A 26,045-nucleotide genomic window follows, 5' to 3' on the forward strand; every position below is an offset into this window, starting at 1 on the left:
TTATAATTGTTATCTTATTCAATTTCATTATTTTATTTTTAAAAGTATTAATATTATTATTATTATTATTATTATTATTATTATTATTATTATTTTCTTATATTCTATATTTATTATTATTTTCATTGACATTATCATTATCAATATTATTTTCATTATAATATTTAATTACATTATTATTATCATTTTCATTGTCACTATAATTATTATTATCTATATCTATATTATTATATTTATCATTAACATCATCATTTTTGATTTCATTATTATTATTTTTAGTAATATTTTAAACTCTTAATATTTAATAATTTTCTAATATTCTAAATATTCTTCCCATTTTTTACCTAATATATCCAACATATAGTCCCAAATTTTTAAATCTGCTTCCATAATAGTTTTCAGGCTACAATTTAAATTAAATTCTTTCAGAAATTAAACATCAATGTTTTAATTATTTACTGAATATTCCTGTATTTTTTTCAAAAACTCCAATTCAATTTCTTCTTAGTATTTAAGATTATTCCTCAACCCATTGATTTCTAAATAATAATCAGGTACATACGAATGTATTACATCTAAAGATTTCCTACAATATTAAAACTGAGAATAATATACACTAATATTTGTTAAAACTTCTGTCAAAAAAACATCTCTTTAAAAAACTTTAAATTCAAAATTAATTATATTCCCATTTAAAAATACCATTTTTAAAATTTAATTATTATTTCCTTCCCTTATAATATCTTTTAAAAATGTAAAATCGAATTTTGTATATATTTCATTATCATTTTAGTCCATTTCTATTATTCCTTCCCTTCCTAATTAAATAATGCATTTCCTTTTAATTTAATAATCACATAAAACACGATAAGCTTCAATAGAAAAATCTATTTATGATAAATTACAGTCATATTTTTCTACATTACTGTATATTTCTTGGCTTAAATTCGAACTAACTTCCAACTCTATATCAAATAAATTTACACACATCTTCTATATTCGGGAAACTAGCCCATTTATCTAATTTAAGTCATTGATGTAAAATTAATAGCTAAATTAACCATTCTAATATATAATAAATCCGTTACTTTTTTTTACTATATGGGTTATATCTTTAAAAAATATACACTCCAAAACTATTTCCTATATTTTTTCTTTTTCTTAATCACTTTTTTATAAATTTTCTTTATAATTATTTTATTATTCTTCGAATTTCCCTTTTTTTTTATCTATATTATTCCATAAACTACTGCAAGTATCCGTTTAAATTAATAAATGGCTTTAAAAACAGTAAATATTCACTTCTATGAATGATTTAGTCGATTTATCTAATATTAATTATGCTTAGATTACTGAAAAGTTAATAAAAGGAAGGTTTTATCCAAATTTAAAGCCATTTTTATAATAAAAATAATCTAATCCTTTATAAAATTCGCTTATGAGTAAATTTCTTTCCTCACTTTTGATTATTTATATGGTTTTTTATTCATTTATGTGACCTTATTTTTTAAAATAAGTTATTTGAATATCGTTTTCTTTCTCAAATATGGGAAGAAATGATACAAATTGTTAATATTTAATTGATTCTGTATTTGGGTATTGATAATATATGCTTTAAAATTATATTCCTGTTGACATTATTTATAATATACGTTTTTCTGTTGAAAAAAATTAAGGTTTAGTTATAAAATGCTTACTGTATATATAATTTTCATTCATTTTTTTTTATATAATAAAAATATTTTGTATATTTTTGAAAAGGCTTTTTTTATCTTTTTTTTTTTTTTTTTTTAATAAAAAAAAAAAATTAAATTAAATAAACCTTAACACAATTATTATTTAAGAGATATTTTTATATATTGTATTTTGTTTATAATTTAATATATATTTTAAAGCTTTTATTTTTTATTTGTATAATATATATACCTATTAAATTATTAAAATAGTTTGTATTTTTTTTTTATTTATAAGATAAAGAAATCAAAATTATATTTATAAATTAAATTATTATAATTAAAGAATCATTTATAGAAAATATTATCATAAATTATTTATTATAGTTTAATTTATAATAAAATTATTTAATTAAAAATAAAATTAAATTTTTATGGATTAATTTTTAATATTAAATTTTTATATAAAAAAATTTTTATTTATTTCGTTCAAAAATTTATTTTTATATATATATTTATATTTATTATATATAAAATTAATATAAATTAATAGATAATTATATAATGTTATTTAATATTACTTTATAATCTAATATATAATTTTTTTTTAATTTTAAATAATATTTTTATAAATATTTAATAAAAAAGATTAATATTAAATAAAAGTTTAATATTTTATTAGATTTAAAATATTTCTTACGTATCTTTATTTATAAAAATATTTAATTTTATATAAATAATTATTAGTTATGAATTATATAAAAATTTAATTATTTTTAATATTTATATAAATATTTTTTTTTTAAAAATAAAATAATTTAATATATAAATAAATTTTACTATTATATACATAAACTTTGAATTTGAAAATTAAAATTTAAATAATATTATATATATATGTATATATATATATATAAATATCTATATAAAAAACTAATTATATATATATATTAAAAAATTTAAATTTAGAATCTTTTTTTAAAAAAATATATAATTAAAAAATTAAATAATAATAAGTAAATAATATTTATATATAAATTATAAAGAAAAGTTTTATAGTTATAAAAGTAATATATAAATGAGTAAACTAAGTCAATTATAATAAAGTGGCCCCATAAAAGGTTTTTAAGAATCTCAACCACTATATTAACAATAACATAATACAACAAACAGCTAACATATTAACATAAAGGAAGAGGATATCGACGAAGAAGATATAAATGATTAAAATTTAAATTAAAAATTCGGAAAATTAGGTTCAAAATTATTGAGATGTTATAAATCTTTATTACTAGGATAAGATGTAAAAATATATAAGTATTAATAAATATATTAAATATAAACATAAATGTGATTTATAAAATAAAATACATTAAAAAAATGAATATACATAAATAAACGTATATATATATAAATAAATTTATTTTAAATAAAAGCAAAAAATAAAAAGAATATGATAAATAAATTAAAACATAATATATAAATAAATAAAAAAATAAAAATATAAAGTAAATATAATTGTGATGTTATTAAATATATTATATTTATATATAAATATATATTTATATATAATATATGTATATAAATATATATTAATATATTAATATATTAATATAAATAATAAAGGAGAAATTTTATTAACTTTCTGAAAAAATAATTCAAAATTTTATAAACAATGGTTAAAGTTAAGTTCTTAATTATTTAAATGAATAAGATTTTATTTAGGAGATTTAGTAATATAATTTCCAAATCCAGATTATTTAAAAAAAGGTGAAGAAAAACAAAATAAAAAAATTATTGACAAAAGCAATGCTTTAGAAGATTTTAAAAAAGCCTTTAGTAAATAAAATAATAAATAATAATATAAATTATAATATTTTTATAAAAAAAAAAAATAGATATTGTAGATGCAAATATACGTTCTGAAGTGGCTGAAAATAAAATATTTCAAATGGCTTTTGAATAAACATTTAGGAGACTAAAAGACAAAAAACAATAAAAAACAATAATTTAACCATAAAAGTAACTCCGATAAAATTCTTAATTTCAAATAAAACCTACAATTGAAAATGACTAACAACCTCCAATTTAGAGTAGCTTATAAATACTAAAAAACCTCCTTTTTAAAAGCAAATAAGAAACTCAAAAAGAACTACTTAACAAACAAAAAAAAGAATACGAAATTTACATCGAAAATTTGATACCAAATGCCAACGATTAAAACGAAGAATAAATTCAACAATAAATAAAATAAACATAAAACTAATAATAATAATTAAAACCCGGATAAACAATAATAAACAGTACAATATTTACTAACGCCTTAAAATTCTCATAAAATAGACAATAATCAATCCGTGCTTCTATATAGATTTAATAATCATAAATAAAACAGCAATAAACTAACTTATAATTATAAATAGAAGAAGAAGAAACCCTAAGAATGAAAAAAATATTCAGATTCGGTGATTATTTTCAAAAAAACAAGTACGAATAATGGGAAAGAACTGGAAATAACACCTAAGACTACTTAACTTTTATCCGCCATGCAGTCTGGATTCGATTAATGAAATAGGGCTTTGCTCTTCGAAATTTTGTAAGTAAGGATGGAGCGAGTATATATACAGTATGCTATGCAGATGACTCGAATTTGAAAGTGATTGCAGAAAAAGAAAAACTACCAAAGGCTTTAAATTTAGAATTCACTGATGTTATTTCTTTAGAACCTGTAGACAAAACTTTAAGGCCTTTAAGGCTTAATACTAGACTTAGAACTAAATTAAAAGAAGATCAGGATGATAACAATTAAGATAATGAAGATGATGATGAAGAGGAAGAGGTTTTATCGGATACTTTTAAATATTTGAGGCCCAAAATACTATAGCTTTTGAAATAAATTAATTACAAGAAAATTGCAAGAGAAACAAATACGTCTAAATTAAATATTGAAATTTTAGATGAAGATGCCACTGAAATTGTCCTAGATTCGAATTTAAGTGACCATTAATGGAATCTTTATTATGAATATTTATGTTATGTGAATTAGAAAATTTAAGAATATAGGAATGAATATAATTTTATTAATAATGATATAAAGGCTACATAAATTAATGAAATTATTGAATTCAAAAAAAATATTCATCCTATTTAAAATATTATTAAAATTTTTATTGGAATAAAGAATCTTTAAAATAATAATATTAATAGTTAAAGTCAATAGGGAATAGTTAATAATAATCAAAATACTAGTTAAAAACTAAATGATTAAAGTTATTTTATTTTTAAATATAAATAAAATATTTTTTTTTATTTTTTTTTAGATTAAAGTATTAGTGATAATTTTAATTCAACTTAATTAAAATCTAATTATTAATTTAATTTTTAAGGCGTTAGTAATTATGTTGTATAATATGATAATTTAGAATATGTTGATAGGTAAATAATATATTTATTTCTATTTATTAATTTAAAAATAAAATATATAATTAGAGTAAAAAAGATATTCCAATAACTTTAAAAGTAAATAATTTTAATTTTAGTGTTTTATTTTTTTATATAAAGAGATAAAGAATAACTGCTGAAATAAAAAGGAATAATAAAATAATTAAGTAAAACTAGTAAATTTTAATTCTTAACTGAATTAAATAAAAGAGGTTTATAAAGAGTTAAAAGGCTTGTAAATTAATATATAAATAATCCTGATTAATTTCAAATAGATTATGAAAATGTAAAATAAAAATAAGATTCAATTTTATAAATATAAAAAGTTAAATCAATTAGTAATAAGACATGAAGAAAAATATTAAATAATAAAGAAATTATTAAGGATAAAACCTTAAAAAGATGTACATATAAAAATAATTAAATTACGATTAAAACAATTGTTAGCTTATAAATACAAATAATTATTTCAAAATGCTTTAGATATAATAAACTATCCTAATAAAGATCACATGCACCTAAAAAATATTTGGGACTATATGCAATTATAACCTTAAAATCCTTTCGTAGAATACTTTATACCATCTTCTAATATTTCAAGCAAAAAAAAAATGAAACTTAATTAATTATGGGAAAATTATGAAGTAACAACAAGTGGAAGAGAATCAGTTTTTAGTAATATGGAAAGATTAAAACTGATAAATTTATGCATTTAGAAAGTTGTTAATTTAAACTATTTAATGAATAAGGAATACATAAACAAATTTTTCTTTTTAAATGATAGATATGAGCTTTATGGAAAAACTTATAATCATTTATTTAAAAATTTAAATTATGATTATAAAAAAAAGCTAATTTAAAATAAAAACTATGGTTGTTCGAAAAGTATTGCTTTATAAAATGTAAACGATAAGATATAATTATAATAATAAGTAAATTTATAATTAGAAATATATAAACTAAAAAATATTAAATAAAGAAAGAAAATAAAAATTAAGAACTTTTATAATAATTAAATGAAAAAATGTTCATTTAAAAAAAACTTAAAAATCTCAGTTTTAAATGGGCTTTTAGAATTTCAGAACCATGGTTAATTTTTATTATTAAAAAATACATAAATTTTATCTAAAAAAAAGGTATATTCCTTCAGTTGAAATAAGAAATTATTATGGCGAAAAAATAGCCCTTTATTTTTCATTTTTAGGTTTTTATACAAAAAGTTTATTATAAATAGGAATAGTAGGATTAATTGTTTTTGTAATACAGTAACAATTTTTTTTTTAAATTAAAAAAAAATTGTTCTTAAAAAGGATATTATAAGAAGAAGGAACTTTAATATATTTTCTAACAGGAATGTTCTTTGGAGTATATAAAATAGTTTGGGGATCTAGAGTTTTATATTTGTGGAGACGTGAAGAAAACATATTCGCATCAATATTTGGATAAATGGAATAAAAGAAAGATTCATCAGATAAAAAAGTAATTAATAAAATAATATTAATGATTATTATAAAATGAAAATGCTAATTATAAAATAATAAAAAGGTCGATGATGAAGAAAGACCAGGATTCGATGGTGTATATACAAGATCTTTAATAAATGATAATCTAAATAGTGTTTAATATCCAAAAGTAAAAAAATAAATAAATTTTAAATAAAAAATAATAATAAAAGATTAAAAGAATAATAAAAATGTTTTTTACATTTACAGCTTGTTTTTTAATACTTGGATTATATTTCGCTGCTATTATAGGTCTTTTTTTTTTACAAGATATTTAGATTATTCAGTAATATAATATAGATAGATATAAATATTTATTTTACTTTAAAAAAAAAAAAAAGACTGATTTTCCAAAATGGTCTTAAGGATTTTAATTATAAGTAACAATTCCAGCAATATTAAATGTTATAATTTACGAAATATTTAATAATATATTATATGATAATCTATCAACACTACTTACAAATTTTGAAAATCATAAAAGCTTTGAAGAATATGAAACTAATTATATAATAAAGAAGTTCATGTTTAGTTTTATTTCATTGACAGGACCTATAGTATATTTTTATACAAACATAAATAAAAAAAATATTTAAATTATATTTATAATTATATATATTTATATTTACTTTTATTAATAAGTTTCTTATTTCATTTTTAAATTAATAAATTGGATTATAATGCTCTTTTTCTGGAAATTGTTTTAAACATGCATAATATTATTTTGGTACAATATTTTTTATTTAGTTTCTATTGAACATGTAATTTTTTTTTTATTATTTGATTTTAAATATAATATTTTAAATTAAAAATTAAATAAGAAAAGAAATATTATAACCTATAATTGAAAATCAAATTAATATTTATAAAAAGAAAAAATAAGAAATAAAAAAATCAGTTGACAAAAAATCTAACACTTATAAAAAAAATGATTAATATAAAAATCTCAAATCAATTTTCTTGTCAAAAATTAAAAATAGCGTTTAAAAGAATTAATCTTATGAATTAGAAAATAATTCTTAAGATAAAAATTATGAAATTTAAACAGATTCTGAAAATGGAGAACATTTTGAAGATGATTATTATGATTCTTTAGATTAAAACAAAAAAAAATTATAGACGAGGAATTGAATTAAAATCCTTATTCTAGAATAAATTAATACATAGAATATGAATCTTTAAAGGAACCATATTCTGTATCTGCTGATATATATGGAACCGTAAATGAATATTAAGGTATTAATATATATATTTACATTTACATGTTTACTTTTAAATTTATATATTTATATTTATCATTAAAAAAATAAACTAAAGAAATTTGTATTTAATTTTCTTTATTGTCTATTTTTGGAATCGTATTCCCTATAGGATTTATAATTGCATTTATTTGGAATGTAATGGAATTACAAACTGATAAAAGTAAACTTATGAAATATAAATAAAGACCAATTCCTTTAAAAGAATTCTCTTTAGGTAGTTGGATGAATGTATTAGAACTTTGTTCTTATCTTTCTATTATGTCAAATAGTGGCTTAATTACTTATTTATCTTTAGTTATTGGTATTTTATTTTTAAAAAAAAATTATTTTTATTTATATTTTTAGAGGATGATCTTCCACTTTCAGCTTTATCAACTTTTCTAATTTTAATTATATTTAATTTTGTTATTAAATTTTTTTAAACTGCTGGTATTTTTTATTAATTTATAAGTTTTTTTTTTTTAATATCTTTTTTTTTTTTTTAACTTAAGTTTTTGGTGATATTCCATATAGAATTCAAAACCTTTTGAAAAGATAATAATATTTAAAAAAATGTACAGTAGAGGTTTTTAAGAAATAAACTGATAAATAAGTAATTGAAGAAATCGAAAAATTCGAAGATAATAATGATATTTTATAAAATATTTAATAAATATAAATGAGAGAGAATATGAATAGTAGTTAATTAAGAGAAGAGGAAGAAATAGAAGCTTTATTAAACAAAATAAAAGCCAGAAATAATAAAAAAAATTATTCTCCAAGACCAATATATAAAGTTTATGGCAGTATTTTATAACCTATAGAATAATCAGAATTACATGATAGTTTTGATTAAGTAATTTTATTTTTATATTTATCTATAATTTATATTTTATTTAAGTCTTTTGAATTACTTTCAAGTGATGATGAAATTATGGTAAATTAAGATTAATAAAGAATATTTAACTATGACTAAATTAATATTTTTAATATTTGGATGAATTCTAAATATGTTGCTCATTAAGTAAATAAGAAATATTTATTTGTTTTTTTAAATTAAAATTAAAAAGGGGTTCATTTCAAGACCTTTAGTTATAAAATAAATGTATTTATAATAAATATAAGAATTAAATAATGTAAAAAATAAAATAAAAAAAATCATAAAAAATATAAAAAATAAAAAGGAAAATATTAATTTACTTTAGTACTATTATAAATACTACAAAAAATTAGAAAACAATAAATTAATAAATAAAAAAATAAATAAATATAAAAGAAAATTCATATATCTAAAAGTAGATGGAAGTAAAAAATATAAAAATCTAATAACAATCAATATATATATATATATATAAAATAACAAAAATAATAGTATGGGCCGATTAATTCAGAATGGTCGAGCATTATTATCCAACCGAAAAACTTTTACAAATATTAATAAGAAGCAAGAAATCTAATTAATAAAACAATATAAAAAACAAACTTTTTGAAAATATAGATGTGGATATCCGTTTAATAAATGAACGAGAAATAAATAAATATTTTATCCCAAGAGGTCCCACATTTTAATATTCCGAGAATTTCTTAAAATCTTAATTTTATAATAAATTTTTATCATCATTTGAATCTGTGAGTTTTAAAAAAAGTCTCATATAGAAATAAATATGCGAATACACTTATTCTCCTTATATTCAAGATAAATTAAATTGTGAAAGACATATATGGGAAATAACAAAAACACGGTTAATATAAGATATTTATATGCCTCGACATTTAAATTAACAAATCGAATTAATATTCGAAACTCACTCTGGAAGATGGACTATAAAAAAAAAGGGAATTTCGTAATATATAATTATACAAGATATATAAATGAAAGAAAATAATGCACTTCCAGTTTATTTTTTTAGCAAAACTTAAGATTCTATTTAATAATTAATTAAAATTTAAGAAGAAGATAATTTAAAAAACGATGACGAAAATTTAAAAAACGAAGAACAAAATTAAAAAATTGAAGATGAAAATTTAAAAAGTGAGTTTTTTATAGGAAAATTAAATTTAGCCTACTGTATATAAGACAATCCGATTTTCGAATTATCTAATATATAAAAAGGAAGAATAGTAAAAATTTATAATGAACAATACATAATTACACTAAAAGATAATATTCAAAAAAGAAAATAAACATAAGAATATTATCAAGAGGAACAATTATTAGGATTTTTTGAATTATGGATAAATAATTTAGAAAATTATAAAAACAAATACGAACTATATCATTCAAATATAAATCCTTAAAATTTCATTTAAACATAATCATCTAATTTACATTATAAAGTAAAAGAAATAAAAAAATAAAAATATAAAAAAACAAATATTTTGATATATATAAAATATTAAAAATAAATAAAATTAAAATCAATATATTAATATAATTAATTTATATATATATATATATATATATTTATAAATTTAAATGAAAAATATTTCTATATCCTATTAATATATTTATATTTATATATTTATAAATTTAAATGAATTTTTATTTCTATATCCTATTGTTTTATTTATATTTTTTTTAAAAAAAAAATTAAATTAAACAATAATCAGCTTTAATATATAATTCTTTTAATTTTATTGATTCATATTTATATTTTTATTAAAAAAATATATATTCAATAAAATATATATATATATATATATATATATATATATATATATATATATATATATTTTTTAATTTTAAATCTTTCATTTATATTTATTTATTATTTATATTTATAGTTAATAGAATTTTAAAATCTAATAACTGGTAATTAAAAATAATTTTTCTTAAGGGATATCTAAGATTATGAATTTTGTTTTATTTCTCCTGAAGTATTAGATATATATTTTTAAACAATTAAATCTCCTAATAAGCTTTAAAATAATTAATTTAATATATTTAAAGCTGACTTATACTCTTTATGTATGTTAATTCTTTATATGTGTACTCTTGGTGATTTATAAGAAGATATATAAAAAATAAAAAACGCTTTTTTAGACGATAGGCGAATAAAAGAGTCCTAAATAATTAATTCTATACAAGAAAAAATCTAGTATTCTAAAAAAAATGATTCTATTAAAACAAACTAATTAAACAAGGAAAATAATTTCCTAAACTCAACCCGAATGTTAACTTCTTAAATAAATTTAACTAAAAAATGCGATAATTAATTTAATTTTTCTGAAAAAATACAAATAAAATACGATACTAGTTAAAGTGAAGGCTAAAATTTCATTTAAATTATAAATATTTACTTAGAATATTCTTCTAATATAATATCAAAATAATATCCTGTTATATATAATATTATTAAACGAATAATTCCTGTTTACGATCCTTAATAGAGAATAGATTCTTATTAAATAATGCAAATAATTAAAAATAATGATAAAATTTATAGCTTAGAAAAACCTAAGGATATTTTATTATTCTAAAAATACATAAAAAAATAAGAAAATGATTAGTCTAATAATTTAAACTTAACCCATTAAGTCCTTAAAAAAATATAAACTTACAATAATTTATAAATGTACTCTGAAAACATTTAATTTTGCCAAAAAAATCCTTTTGAGCCTTTTAATATGCTTTCCTTTTAGAAATTTATGCTCTAAATAAGGTATAATAACGAGTAAATTATAGCTTTACAAAGTTGTTGTTTATTTGAGAAAGCCTAAAATTTATTAAACTTCTAAATAGAGTTTATATAAGAATATTTACCATAAAAAAACAACTAAAATTACTATTTAGAAAAAGAAGAATAATATGAAATAATAATTGAGGAATTTAAAATAAATTATTTATAAACTTTAAATTAATTCCTATAAATAGACTCTTTTTAATAAAATAATCTCATAGAAGTAGCTAAATATGTCGAAAATATCATTAATAAAATGAATGTTTTTATTAAGGATATAAGTCTTAATAATTTAACATAAAATTTTCAATTTAGACTTCTTTTTTATAAAAATGGGCTTTTATTATTACAAATATATAATGATTTATATGAAATTAAATAGTTTGAAATACTTTCAGGAGTTCTATTTGATTTATTAGAATAGGAAAAAATACTTTAAGAAATTTTTGTTAATTATTTTTTAAAATAATTACTTTTAATTTAAAGTGAGCACTTAACAATATAAATGAAATATAAAGATGCATTAGATATTCTCGAAAAAAATGATAATTATTATTAAATAAATATTAAAGAGTTAATTAATTGGGATTAATTGTGTGTTTTTGAATTAAAAAATTGGATTATATTTAATATTTTAGTTATAGATCTAACGATAATAAGCGATTCTTAGAAAAGCTTTGAACTTTATTATAATTTACTTAAAAAATAAATAGGGTGTTTATTAGAAAATGTTAATTTTTTGTTAATATTTTATATTGATTTAATAGAATTTATATTCTATTTTCTAGAATTAGATTCATATAAATTTAATATAATAGAAAAAATTATTACTAATATATATTAAGTATGTAATTCGTCATATAATATTCCTATTTATAATAATAATAATAAAAATAATAATAATTTAAGTAAATAAAATAGTAGAAATTTTATATAATATTAAAGAAATATTAAAACGTTTACAGATTTTAAAAATATTAATTATTTTAATCCTTATTTAGATTTTATTATGGGAAAAGTAAATTTAAAATATTTTTTTTTTTTATATATATATATATATATATATATATAAATATATATATGTATTTATATTTATTATTAAAAAATAGTGTTTTCTTTAATTAGAAAGCATTAGAGATAGATAAATTGCTAAAATTTATTTACAAAAAGCATACTAAAATATTATATTTAAATTAGATATAGTATAATTTAATAATTAACAATAAATAGATTAAAATTTTACAATTAATTAATATATGTAAGAAGATTAAGATTAATAATATATTAAAAAAAATAGAATTTAAAGATTTAATAATTAAAAAACATAATCTTTCTCTTTTCAATGTAATTAAAGGAAATTTTTTGTAAATCAAGAAAGTATAGATTATTCTAATAAATATTAAATGGAAAATATTTATTATTGCTATATATTCCATGAAAGATTGACTGAAAACTATATATATAGTTTAAGTTAAACAGACGACGATATATTAGAAGCTAATTTATGCATTAAATATATGAAATAAATATTTGATATGAAGCCTTATAGATATTTTAATTAATATTTTTTAAATAATAAAAAGTAAAAATATAAATTAACATTTATTATATTATTATTTTTCTTAAAAAAAAAAAAAAAGATAAAAATATGATTTAAATGGAAAAAAAGATTATATTCATTAATATTTAATAACTATGAAAATGTTGCAAATTATATATTCATTTAAATGTAAAAAATACATAAAATAATATATAATTTTATATAAAAAAATAAAAAACATATTCATATAATTAAAATAAAAAAAGTAACCATAAAATGCATTAGATGAGTTAAAAATAATACACGAATTATAAGATAAAATAATTTACATTCACCGCTAAAGGCGTTAATAATTACTATAAAAATATAAATAAGTTAAATTAAATAATAATCAAAACTAACTTGGAAATAAAAAAGCCTAACTAATAATAGTAAACAATGCATAATTTTTAGATTAAGAAATATACGAGGAAAAATTAACTATTGAAAAATTAGAAGAAATGGTAATTTAAATTATTTTGATTAAATTTTGGTAATAAACATGCAGTCTTTATGTCATTATTAATTATCCGATTTTTAATAAGCTAAAAAGTTAATATTTTAACTTCTAAGTAAGGAAGAAAGCAATATTCTAGCACCTCACATGGCACTAATGAAGAATATAAAAGGCTGTCTTTTAGTTTCTTTAGACTATAGATCTATTGGAATATACTAAAGTAGTCTTATTATATGTGAAATATTACTTAAAGTACTTGAAAAAGTTGGAAACTATCCTTCCATAATCGAAAGTGGTGTTTAAAAAGACATTTTAATAATGAATAGTATAATCTTATCTGAAGTAATCTAACTCGAATTATACTATGAGATGAAATAAAATTACTTTTCAACTTAAAAAACAATTAAATAATAAAATAAATCTAAATAATTATTAAAGAGAGTAAGTCGAACATTGAATGGTGAAGAAATAAATATTGAAAAGAAACAAAGTATGCAAAATATATAAAATAAATGTAGAAAAAGTATAATAAAAAATATGGAATTATTAGATGAAGATGATGAGGAAAAATAATCTATGAGAGGTTTTTTTATGCATAAATTAATAGATTAGTTAAATATTGTATGCTTATAGGAAACAGATTAGCTTTATATTTCAGAAATAAACTATATGAAATGTATTTATTTTTTAGAAATAGGTAAATTCGGAGATGCTTTTGAAGCTTTTTAATAAATTTTAACTTTTGATTATGATTAATATTTAAATTAAAAATAAAAAGTAATTTATATATATTTATTAAAAATTAATTGGATAAAAAAAAAAAAAGGAAGAAGGAATTTTACTTGAACATTTTTTTTAAATAGAATAATAAGAAAGTAGATATATTAGGATTTAATTTATATATACTGAAGTACTTTTTAGAGTTTAAAAATATAAATAAGCCAGATAGGTACTTGAGAATTTAGTTTAATATTGTAAAGTGTTTTTGGATGAAAAATAACATTATAAAGATGATTATAGGTCATAATAGTTGTATTATTCAGTCTTTAATTTCTTAGATATTATAAAATATTAATTATTTATTATTAGATGTTATTAAGATACTAGAGAATTAAAAGGAGAATTCGAAGAACTTAAAAAAAATTTAAAACAAGTTATTACTGAATAAATAATTGAATAGAACGAAACTATAAAAATTATAAAAATTGCAAAATTATTAGATGCTATAGGTATAAATATAATATATTAATATATATATATATATATATATATATATATATATATATATATATATATATATACATATATCAATAGCTTTTTTAAAAAATAAATATAGGAAATTATTTATATTTTAAAATGGAATATTAAGAATGCTCAATATATTTAAAAGATATATCTGATTTAATATATAAATTATTAGGATAAAATAAATAAAAAATAAACCAATAAGATTTCTAAAGGGAAACATATGAAAAGATAGAAGCATTTAAACATATAGAAAGCATACAAAGTTTTAGTAATTTAAACATGTAGTTAAATAAATCATAATCTAGCTAATATTATGATAATATCTTAAAAAATTTTGATATAAATAATCCTATTTAAACTAAAGATACACGAAAGAATAATATATTTGAAAATTTAATTTCTTTAGATAATTGGAGGACAGACATAGAAATTAAATAAGCTTATATAAATATAAAACATAAACCATAAGATATAATAGATTATTATTTTTAAATATAATAAATGGCAAACAAAGTATTAACAATATATATATATATAATATATATATATATATATATATATATATATATATATATATATATATTAATAAATTAATAGATCAAATAACGAAAAGGATAAAATTCTGTTTTTTATTCGAATTCCATTAGTCTTTTTTTATTAATTTAAATTAACATTATTAAATAAAAATAAATCAAATAATTAATAACTAAATAACAGAAGATAAAACAAAATAAAATAGAGGAGTTTAAGTAAAAATTAAATTCTATTCTTGGCATAAAATCAGTTGTTTGGGATATTAAAGAAACTAATTTAAAAGACAATTATATAATAGTAGAAGATAGGCCTGAAATAAGGAAGATTTAATAGAAATATTTTAATATTAAAGATTAGACTCTGATTGGCAAATAAAAAAAACATAAACTTATTGATAAAATAAAATTAATATAATCTAATTATATTTTAGAATAAGATAAAAAAGATAAACCTATTACAAATAAAGAAATAATTATTTATATTAAACAATATATAAAGGAAGTTTTTTAAATTTTAGAAAAAGCATATAGTAATTCTTAAAACGAACATCTTTTAAATAATACTGACATTGCCAATATTAATTATATATAAGGAGAATTTTAGATTGGTATTTTTTTTATTTTAATTTTAAAATAAATATTTTTTATTTATCAGTCTTAAGAATATTATATAATCTAAATATTTCTTTAAAAAATCACTTTCTTTATATAAAATAGCACTTGGTTCTACAGTTAATTATTATTGTGCATATATATACTTTAAAATAGCTTTAATTCATGAAAAAATATATAACTTAATCATCTATAACTCTAAATTAATACTTACTTTGGTACTATAAGATGATGATAAATATCGAATAAATGAATTTATTATTGAATTTGTGATAAAATCAATGCTTTTAAATGAAAAAACTATATTTAATATATTTTATGAATACTAAAAACAAAAAATAAATATATTTTTAATAGAAAAGTTTGAATAAGTAATAAAAAAATTATAAAAAAAAATATATAATTATATATATATATATATATATATATATATATATATATATATAAATAAAAGATTTATTAAAATTCTATTGACAATCAAGAAAATAAATAATATTACCAATATATAAATTTTGAATAAGAAAAAGAAATAGTTCAAAGAGATCAATTATAAAATATTTATATATCAACATCTAGATAAATGATATAAGAATTATTAATGAATTAAGATAAATACACATAGGATTAAATAAAAAATATGGTTATATAAATAGTCAAAAAAGCATAAATTGAAATCATAATTAATAAAAGAAAATAATAAAATTTGAATAATTAATTCTTTTTAAGAGATTCAGAAGATGACTAAGAAAATAAAAAAATTAAATATTTAAGAAAATCTCTAATGATCTGCAAAGCTATTTTCTATAATTAAAAACCACCTTAATTATATTAAGATGTAGAAAATATGTATTTAAATACTTTAGAAAATTGCTTAGATAAATAACCTTTTGAAATGTATGAATTTGAATATGATCTAATATAGAATAAATCGATTCTAAAAAAAAAAAGAAATATAGCTAATAATCACCAAAAACTAAGTATTAATAAAATTAAAGTTCTGATTCTGATTAATAGTAATAAAGTTTGGGATATTAAAGTTACGATAATGAATTTGATGAAAATGATAAAGATGAAGAAAATGAAATGTTATGATTGTAAATGTATATGTATATGTATATGTATATGTATATGTATATGTATATGTATATGTATATGTATATGTATATGTTTAATATATATTTATTTTATTTAATTATATATTTTAAACAGATTTTTTAATAATTATTATTATTTTTTATTTTTTTTATTTACAATTATATATATATTTTTAATGTATAATAATTTTACATAATAATCAAAACTTAACTCGCCTTCATTAACAAATAATTAAAAAAAACTATTTTTTAGTTTGAAAAATTCTATATATAAAAATGAGGCTTAAAATCTAAAATAATTTAATATTTAAACAAAAAGTTATTTAAAAAAAAATATATAATATTCAACAATATTTAAAAAAGACAAGCTTAATACTGAATTAAGAATTAATTATGTTCCTAAAATTATTGAAAAATAAAATTAAAAAATATAAATTTCAAATCAATTTAAAAGAATGAGTTTTCATTCTAATTAAAATAAAACTTTCGATTAAAAATTACTAATAATAATGAAATTATTAGATTCAAAAAATAAAATATTTAGACATTTAAAAAGTTTTGATACATTATAGGAATGCATAAAAGGCTTTTTTATATATTTAAAATATAAATAATATTAATAAATTAAATAAAAAAAAAGAATTGTCATAAATATTATTATTTAGTATAGAAATAGATGATTTAGAATTATTTATGGAAACAATATCATTAACAGGAGAAACATATATAATGTTCTCAGATTTAAAATCTGCTATAAATACATTTAATATGCTTGTAAGGATATTAAATCTATAACTATATATATATATATATATATACATAATTTTTTTTCAATTAAAAATAAAATAATAAAAGAGATAATTAACTGATTATACAAAAAATTATAAAATAAAAATATAAAGTTTATTAAGCTTGTCTTAAATTTCTAAAAAGTTACATTTGTATAATATTTCGCTTATTTTTTTGAAAAAAGCATTATAATATATATGGTATATTAATGATTATGATTCAGAAATTTATATATATGAAGAAATGGGATTAGTTTATTTTCATTTAGTAAATATAGATAATGCAAATTATTTTCATTAAAAGTATTAATTATATAAAAAATATAATTATTTTTATATTTATAATTAAAAAACAAAAGATCTATAAATGGAATAAAAGAATCTAAAGACAGTCTATAATTATAATCTTCAGATAAAAATATAAAAAACTACATGGATAATTTTAAAATTTAATTTTGTTAAATAAATTTAAATTTATTTATATTTATGCCTTTATTGCCTTTTAAATTTTAAACAGGAAATTAAAATATCCATTAGTAATAGCATATTATAAATGAATATATGTTAAAAGAAAACTGTTCTATTATTTTAACTTAAGAAACAGTATTTTTTTGCAATATTGACGAATAATTGTAACTTGAAAGTATTATTTTAAGCAATGAATTTCAAATTAATATAAATACACCAAAATAAGGGTCGAAGTAAATTTTTACAGAAAATTAAATTGACTTAAGTAAAAAAAGAAGGAAATTAATTGTAAATTAATTTATTTATATTAAGTTTTTTTTCTATTTATTTTTATATAAGATTCCTTAAATAAATAAACATAAAACTTAACATACGTTTTATTTAAAAGAAGAATAAAAAAAAAACCATTAGAAGAACGAATTAAAGATAAAATTAATGAACTTAAATATCTATAAAAAAACAATTATTTATAAAAAATACTTTCTAATTAATTTAGTAGTTTAAATACAAGTTTAAATAAATAAATATAAATTACTCATTTAGGAATAAACAGAAATATAGATAATTTTGAATAATCTTCTAAAATTTAATATATTAAGACAAATATATATTTTAATAAAGTAATTTCAAGTTAATATAAAAAACAGAATAAAAATATATGATTAAAATAATAATGAAAATAAATATTAATTTAAATTAATAATAACATTATATAAAAAAAAAAAATTCAAATAATATTTAAAATAACAAAAAAATAATATTTAATTATATAAATTTATTGAAATACATATTATAATATATATGACTTAAATTATTTTTTTATAATTAATTATTTCACTTTTTAACATTACTATTCTCATTTAAAAAATCAACTGCCTATAAAAATTCCAAAGTAGGTTTAATATACCATCTTTTAGGTTGAAAAAGTCCTTCAAACCAACCTACATGTCCACCTTTTTTTATATAAATAATAAAATAATCTCCCTAAAATGAAAAAAATTAATACCAGTATTAGTAACCACCATAATTAAATTATGAGTATGCATTACTTCATCATAAGGAATAGTTCTATAATTTAAAATTGGATCATCTTTAGATTATAAAAACAAAACCGGAATTTTAATTTTATCAATAGCATGAATACTATTTATTATAATAAAATTATATTAAATTATAAAAAAACCTGCTAATATTTCTATAATATTAATCAGCAGTTTTATATCCTTAAGCTTTAACAATAAACTAATTATCAAATTCAATACAATTTTTTGAACAATCGATTTTTTAATAATCAAAAAGTTTCTAATTTTTATCAAAAAATCTTTCTTTATGTAACATAAGTACTTTCTTTCTAGAGCTAACTAAATAATTATCTGCAATTTAACTCAAATGTCTAATCCCAATATAAAAATCCCAAGGATTACTAACACAAACAGCTGCTAAAAATGGATTTTCATTAGAAAAATCTCCCAAATATTTGGCCAAAGTATTCGCCCCAAAAGAATGTCCTATTGCATAAAATTAATAATCCTAATATTCTTATTTAATTATATTTATAACTTCTCGGCAATCTTTTACAAAAGAAAAATATTCATTTTCTGGTAATTCGATTGTTTTACAAGGATCTCTATTTGTATAAATTCTGTCATTTATTAAACATACTTTGTAACCTTCCATATACATTTTTGACATTATATTTTAGATATATGGCTCGTTTGTGGATGATACTAATCCAGGAAACACTATGATTAATTTTTTATTATTTTATCTTTTTTGTTATGATGTACTTATAGCCCAATCTTATTTTTTTTTAATTTTTATTTTTGGGAGTAAAAATAAAATTAAATACCTATACAAAATTCGCCATATTAGGATATTTTTACATATTATTTTTAAAATTTTAAATTTGGGTCTTCTTTAAACTTAGATTTTTAACTAAAAAGAATTTATAATAATCCTGTTCCTAGATAAAAAGTGGGGAAAAATCTCCCGTTTTTTAATGATTTACATAAATTTATTAATAATCTGTTTTACATATTATCATTATAATATAATTCTAATTTAGATTTTATTTGTACTTTAATTTTTTAAAACAAGATGCAAATAAAAATTATTATGACTTCAATTAAAATATTTATTTTTTTTGGGTATAGTTATATTTGTATTTACATATTTCTACGATAGTATTCATGTTTATTTATATATATATATATATTATTATTTATTGTTTTATATATTAAATTTTTTTCGATATTGCATTACAAATAAATTAAAATTTAATAATTAATATATTTATTTGTAAAAATAGTCTTTTTTGTTTTATTTTTTTGAAAAAAAAAAAAAAAAATTTAATTTTTTTTATTAATTAATTTAATATATATAAACTTTTTTTTTTTTTTTTAAATATATAAAGAGAAAAAACAAAGTAAAAAATGAAAAAAATATAATTAAAAATAACTTAATAAAAATTAATGAAATCATTTTTGGAAAAATAAAGATCCAATTATTTTCAAAAATAAAAGATTATTAATTATCATAATCGTAATTTTCAAAAAAAAATAGCATTTAATAAAATAATATAATATTATTTGAATAATAAAAATCAAAATAGAAATTCAAATAGTTCAATAAATAGTCACTTAATAATTATTAGAATGCCCAATATGTATGGATTTTTTTGTAAATCCTGTACAAACAACTTGTGGTCATACATTTTGTGAAATATGTTTAACAGAATCTTTATTAAAAAAGAATGTATAAAGAATACTTTAAATAAATTAAAATAATACAAATATTAATATTAATATGAAAAATGAATATATCTATATAAAAATAATTTTTTATTTATATTTTAAAAAGATATTAATAAAAGATAATTTTAAAATTATTAAAATAATTAATTTTACTATTTATTTATTTATTTTTAAAAAAAAGATTTGTTCTATTTGTAAGGCTGATACTATTAGCTATAGTTATTCACCTAATAAGCTTTTAAGTTATTTAGTATTTAAGTAATTTTTTATAAAAATTATATGTGTATTATTTATTTTAAAATTATTATGCGTATTTTATTATTTTCTAAACAAATTTGCGTTTTACATAAAAAAATAAAAACTATTAAAAAAAAAAATATGAAAATAGGTTTGTAAATTAATATCATGATAAAAAAATAATATACAAGTTTTATTAACAAGTAAATAAATTTTTAAAATGGAACAATGAAAGAAGGTTTAATATTTTTATAATTTTCCCTTAAAAATAAAATATAAAAAACAATAAATTTAATGTAAATAAATAAATAAATAAAGAGTGACTGATATATAACTAAATTAAACAATAGATGTTATAGATAAATTAAATATATGGTGTAAAGCGGAAGTAGTTTAAATAATAGAAACTTCATCAAAATAAAAGCATTTATTAATTCATTACAAAGTTAAATATTAAAATATAATACAAAATAAAAAACCAAATATTCAAAAATAGGGATGGAGTAGTAAATATGATGAAATTATTAGTCTAGGTTCTTATAGATTAGCCTAAAGTGGTTTTTTTACTAAAAGAAAAAATATTCCATCATACAATTTATAAAATTCAGAAAACTAGTAAGGAGCATTATAAGCTGTTTTATCTTATGGAGATGATGTAGATAATGAAGAAAACTCTAGTTAAGATGAAGATAGTAAATATGTAGTATTAAGTGATAAAGATGATATATATGTAAGTTAAGGAAGCTTAAATGAAATATAAGATAAATAAAAGAAAAAACGAAGAATAAAAAGAGATTAGGATGACGAAGAAAACGGAGATTTAATATTTAAAAAAATATTTATTAATAATAATGAATAAATATAATACTTTTAATAAATATAAAAGGAATTTAATAAAAAAGTTTTTGGTATTGAAATTGAAGAATGAATATTTATTATTTATTAAAATATATAATATATATATATATATATATATATAAATTATGTTAAAAGTATATAAATATTTAATTAATTTAATTAAATATTAGGAGTTAAAAATTTCTATATACCATAATTTTTCAATTATTTACATAAAAATTTTCTTCACAAAAATATTAATTAAAATATCAAAGGTATATATTTAATTTTATCTGAACCAATCATATTTAATATAACATTATCGTCTATATTTTATGAAAACTATTTATTTTTAATAAAAAAAAAAAAAATTATTTACTTCAATGTATTTATAAACTTCATAAAAAATGTTTCCTATTTATTTTTCTAAATAATATCTTAGTGCTTCTATTTTAGAAAAATTAGTATCTTATTCATATACACCAGAAATAAAAAAACTTTTAGATTCAATTTATAGAAATCTATAAATATATATATTTAAATAATAAAAAATATAAATATAATTATAAATATAAATATAAATATATATAAATTTATTATAAAATAATTTATATATTATTAAATAAATATATTTAATTTATATTAATTTTTTTATATATAAATTATTATAATATAATTACTTTGGAAATATTATAAAATTAGTGTCTTGATTTTCTTTATTATCATTGTTTTCATTAATTAATATTTTTTATTCTATTTAATCATAAATATTATTTTATATATTAACATTTAAACAATCGTTAATTTTTTTTTCTAATATTCCTTATTCTTATTATTCAAATGCTATATATTTTTAAATAATTATAAACTATATAAATTAATATTACAATCGTTTATGCTTTAATTTAAAATATTTTAACTTATTTAAATTTAATTTTAAATTTTATCACTATCTTTTTTTAAATTGATATATTAAATTTTATGATTTATTTCATTAGAACTATTATTTTTTTACAATTAAAAATTATTTATATTATTATTATTATTATTCTTATTATTATTATTATTATTATTATTATAAATATTTCTACTAATACAATTATTATTATTTATATTATTATTATTAATATTATTTTTGTTATTCGTTTTATGTATTTTTTATTTATTGTTTATTTTAATTATTTTAATTTTATTGAATTTTTTAATCTATTTTATTTATCTCATTATTTTTTAATAGACTTATATTATTATTATAATTATTTTCATATTTATCTATTTTTATATTTTACACGCAATCTTTTTAATCAATTATAATTTATTTCGATTAATTTATTTTATTTTCATAAATATTATTATTTTAAATATTAATATTTATAATTGAATTTTTTAAATTTTTCCTGTTAATTTTAATTATTTATTTGATAATATTCTTTAGGCGAATAGTTCATTTTTAAATTTTCTTTACCTTAAGCCGTATCATTGCTATTACTTATATTTGTAATGTATTATTATTAGTATATTTTTATAGGACTTTTAGAGTTTTATTAAATATTTATTTATTAATTAGTATTTTTTTATTACTCATGTATTGATTTATTTTTTTATGACTAATTTATTTATTATTGATTTACTACTTATTTATTCATATTTATTATAACTTAGCTTTTATTTTATTCATTTTTTTTAATATTTATCTATATAGGTATTTGTTCTATTTATTTTTAAGCTTATTCTTTTTTAGTTTCTACTCTAAATATATTTTTATTAATTTTATATTTATAATAAAATTAATTACTTTTGTAAATCTTCATTTTCAGATTATTATAAAATTTGTTCTTCTGATAATTTTATTTCTAAAATTTAAGCATTAGTACAAAGTTCATTACTTTATAAAGTATTTATAAATACTTCATTAATTCTATTCTATTATTTTTTTTATAAATGATGTATTTTTTTTTTAAAAAAAGAACTTTAATAAATTCATTTTCTAATATTTTTCTTATTGAAGGTCTTTTAGAAGGATCCTTAATTAGCATATCAGAAATCAAATTTTTTAAATTATCCGAATATTAATTATGAATAGGTGGATAAGTCCCCCTTAAAATTTTCAAAACTAGCCCTTTCATATTATTAGCATCAAAAGCATGATTTAAAGTAGTCATTTCATATAATATACATCCTAGAGACCAAATATCAGATTTTTAATTATAAGGCTTTTCTTGACAAATTTCCGGACTTAAATAATAAGGCGTACCTATAGCTGTTTTGGCACAATCATATGTATGTTATAATACTCTTGCAATACCAAAATCACCTTTATTTTTTTTGTTTTAATTTATTTTTAATAAAAATAAAAACCTATTTTTATGTCTCCTTTTGAAGTTAAAAATATATTTTATGTCTTTAAATCCCTATGTAATATTTTTCGATCGTGTACATGTTTTAAAGCTATTGCCATTTATATAAACCAATCTATTATTTATTTTTCTGTAAAAAGTTACCCTTTATTTTTCTATTCTCCTATTTTAACAAACAAATCACCTCCTTAAGCATATTCCATTATAATACATAAACATCTATAATATTAATCATTTTTTAAAAGGATATATTTATTATTTTTTAAAAAACCTTTTTTCTATAAAAGATTCTCTATAAGTTATTATATAAGGATGTCTTAACGCTTTTAATACATGAACTTCATTTAAAGATTCTTCTCTTTGTTTTCTATCCATTTTTGATATGTCAATTATCTTAATAGTTTTTTTTTTTGCTATTTTTTTTAATTATTTGTTACTTTAATGACGTAATATTTTTTATTTGTTTCAGTATTGGATTAAACTAAAACTGCATAACCAAAACTACCTAGTTTTTATTTTAATTTATTTTATAATTTTTTAAATGTTTTTACCTTTTCCAATTACTTTGATTTTTGTATATTTTTCCATTATTTTATTTAAATATTATGCTTATAATTAGTTGTTTTTTTTAAAAAATATTTAATATATATGTATATATGTATTTATATTTTTAAAATTTACATTTTTATTTTAATTTTTATAAATAAAGTTGTTTAAATAAATTATTTATAAAAACTTTTTAATTTAATAAAAAAGATTAAATATAAATATATACATATACAATTTAATTTATTTTAAATGAATAAAAAAGTGATAAAATAAACCATTTTTTAAAATAATTAAACAACTTTTAGCTTTTTTATTAAAAGAATCATTTTATACATCAAAAAATCAAATTTTTATCTCTTAAATAATTCTACAATATTTCTTTAAATTCCTTTTAATCCAAAACCGCATTAATTTAACTCAATAATTATGAAAACTACAAACTTTAATTTATAAAAGAGAGTATCTTTTCCACAAATAGTATATGCGATAGAGAAAAAAGCTAAAAATTAATAAGTTCTTTTTATTTAAAAAAACTAAAGAGGAATAACTTTTTAAAATTTTAAAGTTTAATATATTTAATAACCACCAAATTTTCCTCGTTAAATTTTTGGATTCGTAAAAACCTTAATGTTCATTTTAAAAAATTCGAAAAAGGCAATAATCGTTTAATTAAATTTCCTTATGTTAGAAATATAATAAAGATTTCTTCAAATTTATATCCGAAAAAGTACTTTTAATATACTTCTATAGTAATATTTATTAATATTATTTTGTTTTGTTTAAAAATAATATACATTCTTTATCTATTCTACTTAACCTACTTAACCTTAAACTTTTTATATTATAATATTTTATTATTTATTTTTATATCATATAATTATTTGAATTTTTTTTTTATTTTTTAATACGGTTAATTATTTTAAACAGTTATTTAATTCGATTTGTTGATTATATATTTTTATTCTTTTTTAATTTCCTTTTATTTTCATTTAAAAA

At 16.3% G+C, this 26,045-nt stretch overlaps 5 protein-coding genes across 5 annotated transcripts, besides 36 other annotated features; 3 read left to right on the top strand and 2 right to left on the bottom strand. All coding sequences in view use genetic code 6, as the record gives it.

The window, feature by feature from the left end:
* Nucleotides 1-121: part of a microsatellite that runs on past the window's edge.
* Nucleotides 122-134: 13 nt separating this feature from the next.
* Nucleotides 135-193: a microsatellite.
* A 1,867-nt stretch (nt 194-2,060) lies between these two features.
* Nucleotides 2,061-2,100: a microsatellite.
* Nucleotides 2,097-2,139: a microsatellite.
* Nucleotides 2,140-2,557: 418 nt separating this feature from the next.
* Nucleotides 2,558-2,601: a microsatellite.
* A 150-nt stretch (nt 2,602-2,751) lies between these two features.
* Nucleotides 2,752-3,874, top strand: IMG5_130490 (hypothetical protein; the record flags this gene model as incomplete). Its single annotated transcript, XM_004032037.1, has 3 exons — nt 2,752-2,976; nt 3,300-3,512; nt 3,572-3,874. The coding sequence occupies 3 exons, from the start codon at nt 2,752-2,754 to the stop codon at nt 3,872-3,874; spliced, it is 741 nt and encodes a 246-aa protein (XP_004032085.1).
* Nucleotides 3,124-3,188: a microsatellite.
* Nucleotides 3,201-3,293: a microsatellite.
* Nucleotides 3,207-3,282: a microsatellite.
* Nucleotides 3,220-3,289: a microsatellite.
* A 2,551-nt stretch (nt 3,875-6,425) lies between the features above and the next one.
* On the top strand, nt 6,426-8,379 carry IMG5_130500 (hypothetical protein; the record flags this gene model as incomplete). The annotated part of the gene is made up of 8 exons (XM_004032038.1): nt 6,426-6,593; nt 6,660-6,746; nt 6,790-6,902; nt 6,958-6,996; nt 7,101-7,173; nt 7,259-7,343; nt 7,736-7,852; nt 7,934-8,379. The coding sequence occupies exons 1-8, from the start codon at nt 6,468-6,470 to the stop codon at nt 8,377-8,379; spliced, it is 1,086 nt and encodes a 361-aa protein (XP_004032086.1). The 5' UTR covers nt 6,426-6,467.
* Nucleotides 6,595-6,656: a microsatellite.
* Nucleotides 7,205-7,244: a microsatellite.
* Nucleotides 8,324-8,374: a microsatellite.
* A 618-nt stretch (nt 8,380-8,997) lies between the features above and the next one.
* Nucleotides 8,998-9,040: a microsatellite.
* Nucleotides 9,003-9,040: a microsatellite.
* Nucleotides 9,041-9,098: 58 nt separating this feature from the next.
* Nucleotides 9,099-9,132: a microsatellite.
* Nucleotides 9,133-9,816: 684 nt separating this feature from the next.
* Nucleotides 9,817-9,889: a microsatellite.
* A 412-nt stretch (nt 9,890-10,301) lies between these two features.
* Nucleotides 10,302-10,432: a microsatellite.
* Nucleotides 10,355-10,384: a microsatellite.
* A 108-nt stretch (nt 10,433-10,540) lies between the features above and the next one.
* Nucleotides 10,541-10,590: a microsatellite.
* A 1,990-nt stretch (nt 10,591-12,580) lies between these two features.
* Nucleotides 12,581-12,629: a microsatellite.
* Nucleotides 12,630-14,803: 2,174 nt separating this feature from the next.
* Nucleotides 14,804-14,881: a microsatellite.
* Nucleotides 14,882-15,343: 462 nt separating this feature from the next.
* Nucleotides 15,344-15,404: a microsatellite.
* A 957-nt stretch (nt 15,405-16,361) lies between these two features.
* Nucleotides 16,362-16,412: a microsatellite.
* A 647-nt stretch (nt 16,413-17,059) lies between these two features.
* Nucleotides 17,060-17,134: a microsatellite.
* A 2,016-nt stretch (nt 17,135-19,150) lies between these two features.
* On the bottom strand, nt 19,151-20,326 carry IMG5_130510 (hypothetical protein; the record flags this gene model as incomplete). Its single annotated transcript, XM_004032039.1, has 3 exons — nt 19,151-19,269; nt 19,323-19,459; nt 19,500-20,326. 3 exons carry the CDS (start codon nt 20,324-20,326, stop codon nt 19,151-19,153), a joined length of 1,083 nt encoding a protein of 360 aa, XP_004032087.1.
* A 461-nt stretch (nt 20,327-20,787) lies between these two features.
* Nucleotides 20,788-22,234, top strand: IMG5_130520 (zinc binding protein, putative; the record flags this gene model as incomplete). The annotated part of the gene is made up of 6 exons (XM_004032040.1): nt 20,788-20,857; nt 20,928-21,070; nt 21,251-21,327; nt 21,458-21,544; nt 21,625-21,694; nt 21,803-22,234. The coding sequence occupies 6 exons, from the start codon at nt 20,788-20,790 to the stop codon at nt 22,232-22,234; spliced, it is 879 nt and encodes a 292-aa protein (XP_004032088.1).
* Nucleotides 21,341-21,394: a microsatellite.
* Nucleotides 22,235-22,253: 19 nt separating the features above from the next.
* Nucleotides 22,254-22,285: a microsatellite.
* A 380-nt stretch (nt 22,286-22,665) lies between these two features.
* Nucleotides 22,666-22,729: a microsatellite.
* Nucleotides 22,696-22,774: a microsatellite.
* Nucleotides 22,696-22,784: a microsatellite.
* Nucleotides 22,697-22,776: a microsatellite.
* A 382-nt stretch (nt 22,785-23,166) lies between the features above and the next one.
* Nucleotides 23,167-23,222: a microsatellite.
* Nucleotides 23,167-23,327: a microsatellite.
* Nucleotides 23,175-23,277: a microsatellite.
* Nucleotides 23,300-23,373: a microsatellite.
* Nucleotides 23,313-23,362: a microsatellite.
* A 110-nt stretch (nt 23,374-23,483) lies between the features above and the next one.
* IMG5_130530 (protein kinase domain protein) lies at nt 23,484-25,088 on the bottom strand (the record flags this gene model as incomplete). The annotated part of the gene is made up of 5 exons (XM_004032041.1): nt 23,484-24,457; nt 24,502-24,719; nt 24,772-24,893; nt 24,938-25,005; nt 25,052-25,088. The coding sequence occupies 5 exons, from the start codon at nt 25,086-25,088 to the stop codon at nt 23,484-23,486; spliced, it is 1,419 nt and encodes a 472-aa protein (XP_004032089.1).
* Nucleotides 23,487-23,516: a microsatellite.
* Nucleotides 25,089-26,045: the final 957 nt, after the last annotated feature.

This window comes from Ichthyophthirius multifiliis, assembly GCF_000220395.1.
Source record: "Ichthyophthirius multifiliis unplaced genomic scaffold scaff_1120509251022, whole genome shotgun sequence".
NCBI lineage: Eukaryota > Ciliophora > Oligohymenophorea > Hymenostomatida > Ichthyophthirius > Ichthyophthirius multifiliis.